This window comes from Papaver somniferum, chromosome 5, assembly GCF_003573695.1.
Source record: "Papaver somniferum cultivar HN1 chromosome 5, ASM357369v1, whole genome shotgun sequence".
Lineage (NCBI taxonomy): Eukaryota > Viridiplantae > Streptophyta > Magnoliopsida > Ranunculales > Papaveraceae > Papaver > Papaver somniferum.
In genome coordinates, this window is record NC_039362.1 from 187966416 (window position 1) to 187978721 (window position 12306).

Sequence of the window (12306 nt, forward strand, 5' to 3'; positions counted from 1 at the left end):
TCGGAAATATTCTTTTGATATTAGAACTGAATATACAGGCCAGAAAGACTATAGGTTACTGAACTCCAAATGACGCATATTCGATAGGAAATGATCCATCTCTATTTCCGAATGTTTGGTATTCGGTGGATAGGTACTCAGTTTTATTTCCGATTATATATAATCGGAAATAATGTTTGGAAATTACTAACGAATATACACAATCTATTTACTAAAACTTGGTTTCTTATGTATATAGGCATGGATCTATGATCACTTCCCTATCCTGAAGTTGGCCGGAGAGAACCCGGGGTGGTGCAAAGGTACTCCTAGAGGAACAAAGTATATATTCGAAGACAACCGTTCTAGGAAAAAAGAGCAGCAGTTGATTCGCATGAGGGAGATTTTGGACCAATTGAAGGCCTCGGAAGTATGCTTTGATCCATACAAGGAAGATCGAGCCAGTGGGAATATAAATGTTCGGTTTGACTTGTCCCTTTATTTTGGACCATTGTGGCACCCCACGGGATATGTGATGTATAACCCCTCTAGGGTGATGCGACAACACGGGTATATACAACAGCAACCTGTGGAGAAAATGGGGGATTACTACAAATTGGAGTTGGAGTTGTGCTCTTCTAGTGGTGATAATCTCACGATTGTTCACACAGGCCCACCTACTGTTCTTGATAACTGGGATAAGAGGAATGACTTCATTATCGACACTGGTAGACGAACCACCCGAGGTGATGAAAATTCTCCAGACTATATGAGTTGGTATAACAAGGTATCACATCCTTTGGTTATCCGTGAAATCAAATCCAACACTACTGCGTCGGGTTCAAGTTATAATTGTATCATCAAAGACAAACCAGCTGGTTATGATAGACTGGAGCTTGTTCTTATATTTTTGTTCATTTTATATTATTCCTATAAATCTTAGGTAATTACCGTTTGATGTTATGTCATTATGTATAAAAAAAAGGTGAATAGGTTCAAGCGTGTTTCCAAAATGTTAACTACATGCCTGAAGAGCGGAGATCCCATGCCAGCTGAGAAGATCAAAGAGGCTAGAGATCTAGTTGATAATATGGATAACGAAGATTATGCTGCCCAGTTTGGGGAGAAAGTCACGAAGAGGCATCAGCCCAAGGTGGAAGTATCAAAGACGGGTAAAAGAACTCGAGCTTCATCGAGCGCTGAAGCTGCTCCAACTGAAGGTGCTCAAAACCGTGGTCGTGCAGGACTGGGAGGTAGTCACGGTCGTAAAGTAAAGAAGAGCAGATAAATAACAATGATTTGTGTTGTACATTCGGAAGTTTGGGTAACTAAGTTAGACAAGTTCAAATGACAATGATTTGTGTGGTACATTCGAAAATTTTGGTAACTAAGTTAACTTCCGATTATTTGAAGTTCAAAATTTGAAAAGTATCAGTTTTTCCCAAATTCTGATTTTTGGGCCATCGTACATTCGGAATTTTACAAAAAAAATTATCCTCCGAATATTACAAGTTCAAAACAAACCATGCCATGGCTCTAGGTGGTTCCAAGGGACAATATAGAAGGTTAGACACCCCATATTCGGAAGTTTTGGTAACTGAGTTAACTTCCGATTATTTCAAGTTCAAAATTTGAAAAGTATCAGTTTTTCCCAAATTCTGATTTTTGGGCCATCGTACATTCGGAACTTTACAAAAAAAATTATCCTCCGAATATTACAAGTTCAAAACAAACCATGCCATGGCTCTAGGTGGTTCCAAGGTCCAATATAGAAGGTTAGACACCCCATATTCGGAAGTTTTGGTAACTGAGTTAACTTCCGATTATTTCAAGTTCAAAATTTGAAAAGTATCAGTTTTTCGCCTCGTTCTTGAAGTTACGATATTCATATGTCCATGCAAACACAAACCTCTCCTTAATAGTTAACCATTGTTTTTTACAATACTCAACCGGTTTTGGGTAGTCCGTGCCGTATTCATCCTCAAATTTCTTCAAGTTACATTCGTAAATTTCCTCGGTCATCGACCAAACGATTTTGTCCCATGCTTTCATAAACATTTTCCAAATAATTCCATCCTCCTTCCACTTTTCTTCAAATAGCCTATCCTCTTCCTTACGTTCTTCCACGGTTAATTTACTAATGCGCTCATCCTCTTCCTTTGACCTCTTGGTACCCTTCCGTGGTCTTTTAGCTTGGAAATGATGATGGCAATTGGTTTTGAGATTGCATTGAATGTGCCACGTACATTTCAAGTTTTGGGCTTCCGGAAACACTACCGCTATTGCATGCATTAAGGCTTGATCGTTATCCGTTACAATAACCCTTGGAAAATTATCACCGTTATAAATGGACCTCAACGTCTCCAACATCCAAATGAAACTCACATTGTTCTCATGATCCATTAAACCCCATGCAATCGTAAACGTGTTTTTGTCCGAAGTATGGCAAGCAATGTTCAACAACGACATGTTATACTTGTTTGTCTTATAAGTAGCATCTATCAACAAAATTTTATAAAAGCATTGAGCTAATTGGATCATTTCGGTATGTGCCAAGAAAATACGAACCACTATACCATCCTTTTCTTCCCTTCTCAAGGTGTATCCGTGTAACTCCGCTAACCACTCCGATTGTTGCATGACCGTTCTACCATCCCATTCAGTCCTTTTGATCGTAGCTAGGGCCGACTTAATTGTAGACAAAGAAGACAAGTTGTCGGCGTCGTCCGCCTTTATTTTACTTAAGATCGCACTCGCTTTTTGGATCCGCATAGACCTCACCGTCTGCATTTGATGTGGTTTTAACTTGGCAACCATTACATGTCCAATTAAATCCAACGGATCATCATGGTTGTGACAACCGTTATCAACTTTATACATTTTATACTCTTTAATACCATCGGTCTTATAGAAGACAATCTTAAATGGGCATCCTATCTTCTTGGCATTGCTTCGGTATTTCCTATTCGTCTTCCGTACGTACTTACTATTCTTTCCCTCGTGACTCTTTCGCGTCCCACCTCGCTCGCAAATCATTTCAAATCGAGTGTCACTAACATGATTATTTTGAACTACCACACACATGTTATCTTTTGCCTTGTTCATAAGCCATTCCTTTGCCTCCTTCTTACTTCCAAATGTCTAAACGTGCATAAAACAAAACAAATCTAATGAGCATAACCATTTAACATATAAATTTTGAAAAAAAAGAAAAGTAGTAATGAGTATACCAAGTCGTTTGCATAGTATAGGGAAGTGTCGGGACTCAAATAGAAATCATCAACAAACTCTTCAACGACCTGCATATGAAAGCAACAAATTATTATACAATAATCGGAGGTTATTAAATAAGTAAAACTCCCGAATATACTATATTCGGAATCCTATCGGTTACCCAAAACACCCGATTTATGCAAATGAATGTACACAGTTTACTGAGTGCAAAAAATGATATAATCGAAAGCTAAAATATATAGTAAAACAGCCGAATATAAATAACCGGGAGATAACTTTAATCGATAAACATCCAATTTTCAAGTTTTCGGAAATTTTATTTTGAGGCCACTGTTATATTCGGCAGTCAAATAATGTTAAACTATTACCGATTGTAAAGGATAAGAATACTGAGTTTTGAAATTTTTTGGGGAATTCGTTTTTGGGGCCATTCGGGGGTAAATAACTCTACATAACTACCGAATGAAGATTTTTTTGGAAAACCAGTTTGGGGTTTTTTCTCATATTCGGCAATAAACTACTATCTTGGAACTACCGAATATACATATTTGGTACTCAGTGTGTTATATTCGTAAGTTTATTCGAGAAATTATCTAACGAATCTGGGTAGTTCATGGCATTCAATGCATGCAATAATCGGTTTTTCTTGTTTACAAAAGCACACAAACGCATGCAAATCGGGTATTTGAGTTTCTTAACACAATACCTGTGTTTTACATGCATCGTTAGCTTCAATATCAGGCGATTCTCCATTTTCTTCCATGAAAGGGTCGTCTAGGTTTTCCTCTCTACAAAAGTTTGGATCATTCAACATATACCCCAAATCGTCTTCTCTAAACGGTTGTGAACCCTCAACATTTTGTTCTTCGCCATGATTCTCACCTTCTTCTTCATATCCATCCATTTTTGTAGTGATAAAATGGGTTTTCCCTTTTTTCCTTCACCTTCTTCTCTATAACTCTAACAACTCAAAAATGAAAAAGAAATGGAAAAAATGAAACAGAAATCATTCTAATACTGCACCGACTACAATCGGAAGTCTGGGTAATATTTTGGCTTCCGATTGCAATCAGAGGATAAAAATGTTATCATATCCTCCAAATATATAAGGATAATTTTGCCATTACGAATTACGCGAGATAAGGGTTGGCTACATTTTCCCTTTGGGTGATCTTTTTTGTTTTATTGTTAGCCCCTAAATCCTTTTGAGTGGCCCCTAAAAACGCGAGGTTTCAAGAGCCTCCTTTAAGATGAAGCCTTCAACTTTCCTTCCTCTTCTTCTTCTCCTACAAATCTTCTTCTTTACCAACATTCCCATTTCTAACTCTCAAGTACCTGCATTCAACAAATACATACTAGCTTCACAATTCACCAAGTCTCTTTGCAACAAGCCAATCTTCAACAAATGTGATCCTAACTGGAACAAAGATCTTCCAAATGAGTTTACCATACATGGGTTGTGGGAAAATGAATGGGTAGGGACAAAAACGGCTTCCGGGAAACAGTTCTTATTATCAGAGGTTTGTGATCTCTCTCTCTAGTTAACAAAAGTTGTTAGATTTTCATTTGGTTGTTGTGTAAGTGGAAGCATCAAACTTGGCCTGATGCCCATGTGATTTACACACCTGGTGGAAACAAAGATGGTGAAAGACGAGCAGCGGCAGATCGTTTCTGGCAATGGGAGTGGGATCGTTTCTTGAATACTTCAAAACTACATACGATTTATTTACTAATGTTGGAGATATACATGGATTATTCAAAGGGGAAGGACTCATATATCCTGGAGGATACATTGAATTACTTTATGACAGAGCAAGTTTATCCATACGGAATCACTATGGAACAGACTGGAGATTGACCTGCAGCAAGGAAATTGTTAGTCTCAGGCTGTCAAGCTACAGTGATCAACAGGATATCATGGATTAAGGTGATTTTTATTATTATCAAAAGGGTATGATGTATTAAGTTGATTTTATTGGAGGGGTTGGGCTTGGAACTAGAGAAATTTGAAATTTCTCAATTATTTAATACTACTTATTTCCATCGTTGTTATTGTTTCTCTGTCTCTATTTTATTCTCTCTATCTCTTATTTGGTTTGCCCCAAATTGAAAACCCTAAAACCCTATCCATTTCATCAGTCTAATCGAAGAGATTTCTAGTGTGTTTTATGTATAAAAAGAGTGACAGATTTCGGTGTGTTTTCTGAGATTTTTCAAGGTCTGGATCATCAAGATTTATTGTCTAGGGAGGGTTGAATTGGATTTGGAATTTTGTTGGTTATGTTGATGATGAGGAGGATTGATTGTATGTTCCTTATTACAATTCATCATCATCCTTATGCATTTCGTTATGTTGGGTTGTAATTTCACCACTGGTGTATATGGCCTTGAAACCAAACACACAAACTATTCATCAGTTGGAATGGTTTGTGACTGAACTCTTACTTTCTGTTTCTCAAATGATACACATTGATTTTTGCTGGCTGTGAAAAAATTGATCATGTACATGAGTTTCCCGTGTGTTTTGCTATGTCTAGAGCTGATACATTTTACTGTGTTTCATGGATCGTCATTATCTGTTGATTGAATTACAGTTGAATGTATGAATGCTTTCCTTCAAATTTGGTTGCTAATCTTTTGATCGACCTTTTTAATGATACTTTTGTGACGTTGTCCCTTGTCGCTCAGACCCGAGTCTATAACCTATTAAAATGGGTTTACTTGCATTTTGAAGGGCTGATATTGGCCATAGACCCCCCTACAAAAATGTCTCATAGATTTTACAGTACTTGCAATGACTGGGTTTTTATGTTGAACTTGCCACATAATGAATTGAATTGATGCTATAAAACCTTCTTTTGTCATGCCATTATTGTGTATCCGTTGATTCCTTGGCCAAAACTATGGAAAACAAAGCAAAAAATAAGACTAGATGCGTCCCGCATGACCACATAAGTGTCACAGACTCTGCTAATTAAGAATCTACTGGTATAGTGAAATCTTTAGAACTCAAAGCAGAAAATTGGTGGTTCTGCGATATTTCAATATATTAGAAGGATTCCATACTTTCCATATCCAGAGAAGGGATTGGGGAGGCTTATGATGTAGACATTGCTTTTGTGAGTGCCCTTGAAGCATTTGGTGTTGCTTTTGGAGGTATTATTCCTGCTAATACAATTTAGTATTACCTGCAACTGCAAGTGATGTAAGAAATGTGCTGCTCATACCGATAAATTTATTTTCCATTGGGCCCTGAAATGGCCAAGTTTACAATTGCTTTGAGGGTGATTGGGATGTACGTTGCTGCACTATGTGAATATTGATTTGCATGGTCTGAAGGTAACTTTTACAGTGTTCATTTTATGGAATTATGGAATGACATGACCACTTGAGCACACCATACATGAATGCTACATGTTCTCAGCATCCGTTTTGCACACCGATTTTTGCATTAGTGACCACAAAGTTATATATATTGTTATTAGCTTTAATATGTGCCAGTAGTATCAATGAATAAGATGGTCACGCGAAGCTGGTTGAATCTAAGTACTACATATCTAAGTACTACATACTCATTCACTTCTCTGACCCCCTTGTTTCGTTTGTAGTCATATGCTATACTGAAGTTTGTATAGTAACAATGAACATTTGCGTGCTGCAGGAAGCACGGAAGCGTTTTGACAAGGCTAACCTTCTTTATGATCAGGTATCTTTACCATTTGATAAGATTATACCTGCCAGATATTTTTTCTATGACTTTCATGAAAGCAATGGTCGTTCTGTGTGATAGGCTCACGAGAAGTTTTTGTCCCTGAAAAGGTAAAAGGAAGGATGTAGCTACTGTGGTGGAGGAGGTATTGCCTGACTCTGATTTGCCTAAGAATGCAAAGAATTCATCCCCCTGTTGTTTAATTGTTAGGTGACTATCGTAGTCCGAATTACTTTCTAATCTAGTTCAAACAAATTTGAGGAACTCCACAATGCAAGATCTACCTTTGAGCAAGCACACTTCAATTTGGTATTTAGAACACTCATGACCATTTTTTCTATCTGAAACATCTTTCTTGAGATGTCAGGTTCAGATCTGTTATGGGTCTGTGCAGGTCACTGCTCTTTCTAACGTGAAAGCTAAAAGGAGGTTTGAATTTGTTAGTTGGACAATGGATGCTCTTTCTAGATCATTGTTTGCATATGTCCTTATATATATGCCACTACTGATTTTATATCTCTGATTGGGCTGCAGGGTTATGATCTATCGCGTCAGATGGAGTCATATACCAACCGGGTATGCTTACTTAGCAAGCTTGCTTTGTAAAAAGTTGTGGTCATTTTCCTTGCTTATGAGTTACTATCAGCATGTACAATCATAGATACATAACTGGGAAACAATATTAGTCGATTCAGTGATAGTTATAAACTTCGCACCTAACTAAATCAAACTTCCTTATTCTTGGAGGGTATCATATCTTTGTTTCCTAGGGACATATTCCTCCGTTATCTCATTTTTGTAGTTATAAACTTTTATTGTCTCCGGTGTACCCCGTGAAAACCTCATCCATTTGATGACTGTGGGAATGGATTGATGGAAATTTGAGTTAAATTTAATTTTCAGACCTTGATAGCAGACCCAGAATAGCGTTGTTTTCTTTTTATAAATGAGAACCCTTGAAGTTCCTGGAATTAGTTTGAGAGACAACTGGACTGCCATTTCTGAAGGTCTTGGTGCAGAACCAACTATGCGCAGGCAGCTCTTACTGAAAGGATGCAGGAATATAAAGTACAGGTATATCAAGAAAGTAGGTGATCTGCAAATGGTGATCAAGAAACTATTTCCGTGTGTTTTTCTTTCTAAAATATGACCTTGGGCAGTCAATTTCTCAGAGATTACAATAATGTGGTCTACCTGTATTTTGGTCCATGGTGGATCTAAAACGTGCTGAAATTTGTTTGATAAGTATTTTCAGGCGAAATTGATTTACATTCTGTGGGATGGATATGTTTCCTCCTGACAGTCTGCAAGATGGTAATTTCTTGGGGCGGTAATGTATACAGGCTCTTTGAATACCTGAAACTTTAGAAAGTGCAAGATATTCTTTCTTTTGACTGGTGTCCGTGCCATCTTAAATTTCTCCTGGATATCAAAATAACTCTTCCCAACAGGCAGTTCTGAAACTAGACCACTTTAACCTGCTTCTTAATCTCCCATATATTGCAGCAAAAATAATTAACCATAATTACAACTTTAGGTTTGATAAAGTTCTAGTCTTTTTCGGTTGATCTTCTTCTTCTCAAGTTCCCAGTATTGCAGCAAAAATTAGGTTCTGATTTCCCATTGAAAGTTGAAAAAAAGAAGAAGCATTAAAACAGGTAAGTTGATTTCATCTGATATTTTCTCTTTTTACTATGATTCAGGGTAAGTAACTTTGTAGTTCGTATGATGATTTGAGATTTGAATCTTTATAGGACATGAACTATAAAATCCTCTACCAAGATTTTCGAACCATCCCTGCCATCAAGGTTCAATGGAAGATTTATACTTTATAGAAATCCGGACAATTGCATTGAACTTCACTGCTAATTAGCAATATTCAGGTCAAAAGCCTAATAACACCACCAACAAAAAACATATGATTGTAATCAAATGAAACGAATCAATAAACTGTTGTTTGAGGTACAAGTATGTTAAAAGCCCCAAGAATCCCATAAATAATACCTGAAAATATATGTCGCGGATAAAAGATAATAATATTAAGCATCTGCAGGGCAACATCATGCCAAACCGCGCCATATATGCATTCCAGAATGGTGAATGGTGTGGAGGTCGATTTCGTTCTATTAACTGCTGCTGAGCAGTGGACTATCGATTGAGACTAAGCTGTCCTCGTAAACATCGGCTCTGAACACTTCACCTAGACCTTCCAACAATGCACCAATAATTTCAATATCCTTGATTTCTCCGGTAAGAAAGTTAATAAACAGTAGACCACCTTTAAAACCACGTAGAAAACCAAACATTCCATTTTTCGTAATTGCCTTAGGACCATAGCCGCCATAACGATGATCAATAGTGAACATATGTAGTTTGCTCCATGAATACTTGTTACTTTCCGCATTTGTAGCAGTGCAACTGTAATCATAATCCTTCATAGTATACACTTCATATACTTCACTAATATACTCACAAGTACTGTTTGAAACAAACGTAATGTAAACAATCTTTCCCTGATCACCTCCTATGGCATTTAACCGACAGGTATCGTCCGGAACAGGTATCTTTCTGAAACTTTGGCTGCTGAAATTGAAGGAGAGACCCACTGTCGAACGCCAGAAAGCATCCCTCGTTTCGTTTGTGTGAAAATCCTTTCCTACGAGATAATAACTACCATTATGATATACACCTTGATTTTCACAATTGTGTTTATAAGAGTGACTGCCTAAATTTGCATCTACACACGACTTCCACGAATCCGAGCTTAAGCTATATATTTGAACCTTGCTCTTAGGAGTGAAATCAAGAACACTCTGGATTTCGAAAAAAGTGATTAGCACCACCTTGTAATCATACGTTTGGCAGTCGAAACCAAACAAAACAAACTCTGACTGTAACATCCAAATTCTTCAAGAAGAGGCAATGCTTTAGGAAGACATCTAAATAACTTAGTTGCAGGGTTCCAAAGGATAACAGCCCTATGATGAGGATCATGTATACAAATGATGCCATGGCAAGAACCCACCATATTTGCTTGAGGAGGATACTTGGCATACCTTTCGTACTTATCCTCATCTCTTAGATGCGGTGACACACCTAAGTTTTTGTAACTCCATTGCCCGTAATCTTCTCGGCTGTCACCACTACCACGAGACGACGACGAAGATAGCACGAAAAAATATGGTTTGTAATCCCAATGATTAATATGTTTAGGACGATATTGAAAGATGAAATTACCCAACTTACTTGTGGAAAAAATTCTGAAAATTGAACAGATGCAGATGATATTTGGAAATTTGACTATGAATTAGTTATAGGAAAAACCATAAACCCCCTCTTTCTTTGTTTGTAATACAGTATAACTTAGGGTTTTTATCTCTGATTCTGATCTCGTAAAACAGATTCAGCCGCAAAGGCTTTTATTACAACAAAAAACCCAATTGGGTTTTGGGTCATCAGGATTCACTGACAGATTCAGCACCAGATATTCACTGACACATGCCCCAGTACCGAGATACTACAAAGAAAACCATGCTAACACTGCTGCAAAGTTGCAAACTCGGTAACTCATTTCGAAAAAGATTTTGGGTCATCAGGATCACAACAATCACTCCCTTGATTTTCTTCAATTGATGACATCTCTGAGGATTCAATCCATCAAGTTATCTTTAAGCTTCGCAATTAACTCACCAAATTTCTAAATTTTTTGGCCAAATGATCAAACTCTATCTTGCTACACAATCGTTATCATTTAATCTGGCCAATCCACCCACGTAATCCTGTATTTCTTAATCAACTAATTAACCTAGCAAGGAATGCTCAAGTTTCATTTTTTAAAATCCTTATTCTCTAGGTTATCTCTATTGGTATTGCTGTTTTTCCATGCACCTCCTACTGATTGATTGAAATTTTATACGACTCCTGTGATTTGTCACACATCCATCAACCACACCAACTAAAACAGAAGGTGACGAATAAATTGCAGTTGGAAAGTCGTTGGTGAAATGGTGCCATTGCGAGAAAAACCTTGATTATACAATACCAAGGTATCACGTTTGTTCATGAATACAGCAAATTCATGTATGTGTCATTAAAATGCAGCAAATTTATTTATGAAAAGATTATGATTTAATTTTGAATAGCAAAAATGTATACATATTGAGAGAAGAACAATAATTCCATGAATTCTCCAAATGTGCAGGTTATGTGTTCATTTCGAAGTTGAATTTTTTTTATCCAACTGGATCTCCATGTTGCCTTTGATCTGTACCCACTCTGGATATTGCTCACTATACATGGTTATTAGATTTTCGTATCCACCTAAAATGTAAGGTGAGGGTTTACATATAATTTGCTACCAGAATTATGAATACCTAACATGTTGCAGGAAAAGCACTTGCAGCACTTCTTGTAGGCTTTACGAAAATCTCTGGCAAAACGATGGATTTCGGCATCACCCTCACCAAGTTCAACCTTAGGATCACCCTAAGCCTAAGGAAGTACCCTTAGGAAGGAATTAGGAAGATAGATACCCCAGCTTCACTGTCACGAGATGGAGGGTCTTCCAATCGTAGCCTGACATTTACTCCCACTATCAAGATTGAAGCCGACTCTGACGACTAACTGTAGAATGATGTCAGGTTACCCACAGAAAAAATGCCCACTTTATACGGTTGAAATTTTAATTAGACAGAAGTAGTTTGTTTTCTATTTTTGTTTAAAGGTCTACGGTAGCCACTCCTTTAGGCACCACACGACTTATGATTTTACATTATGATCTCATAATGTGAAAGATTATACATTGCCGCTACATATAATAAAAGTTAGGCACCAGTTTAAAAACAATCAAACTGATCAAATCAAAATCCTCGAATTCAAAACAATAAAATTCTAGTCTTGCGAAGGGGATATCATTAGTTAACTGGAAGGCTAATAATAATCTTTTTTTTTTAATCAATAGGCTAATAATAGTCACCAATTGCAAAAGAAGCAATTAGGAAGACTATCCTTAATGTTTAGTACTGCATGTATGTCGTATCAAAAAGCAAGTCCTTATTCGCATTAAGTCCCTTACTCATTTGAGAATGTCTTGTACTTAAACAATCAGTTTTTTTCATTCCATGCAGATTCAAGATCTATTGTCTGAGTCTGGTTTAACAACTGTTGTCTCACATGTAAACACCATATTCTGACAGCTTTTTAGAGAGGGGGATTGGAGATTATAAAGCAAATTCATGTCGTCACCAAGCTCTGTGGTGTATATACATGTCCATGACATGCCTGCAACCTACTAAGAATTTTCAACTTGTTAATACCAGGTTTTTCAACTGCCTGGCCCGATTACCAGGAACGCAGGAAATATACTCTTAAGAACATTAGAAATA

The 12306-nt window shown here is 37.2% G+C and overlaps 1 protein-coding gene and 1 long non-coding RNA gene across 5 annotated transcripts; one reads left to right on the forward strand and one right to left on the reverse strand.

Moving 5' to 3' along the window:
- Positions 1 to 4454: 4454 nt before the first annotated feature.
- On the forward strand, positions 4455 to 8331 carry LOC113283998. 4 transcript variants are annotated; one of them, XR_003327855.1, is made up of 3 exons: positions 4455 to 5638; positions 6875 to 6919; positions 7004 to 8331. It is a non-coding gene; the product is annotated as an uncharacterized LOC113283998 (long non-coding RNA). The 4 variants fall into 4 exon arrangements; XR_003327856.1 differs by having other exon boundaries at positions 7033 to 8331; XR_003327854.1 differs by having other exon boundaries at positions 4455 to 5140.
- Positions 8332 to 9048: 717 nt separating this feature from the next.
- On the reverse strand, positions 9049 to 9822 carry LOC113280344 (putative F-box/LRR-repeat/kelch-repeat protein At1g11620). The gene has a single exon (XM_026528983.1). The coding sequence runs from the start codon at positions 9820 to 9822 to the stop codon at positions 9049 to 9051; it is 774 nt and encodes a 257-aa protein (XP_026384768.1).
- Positions 9823 to 12306: the final 2484 nt, after the last annotated feature.

What these genes read in the sequence shown, in the direction of transcription:
- LOC113280344 (XM_026528983.1), bottom strand. Translation starts at nt 9,822, where the DNA reads ATGTTACAGTCAGAGTTTGTTTTGTTTGGTTTCGACTGCCAAACGTAT.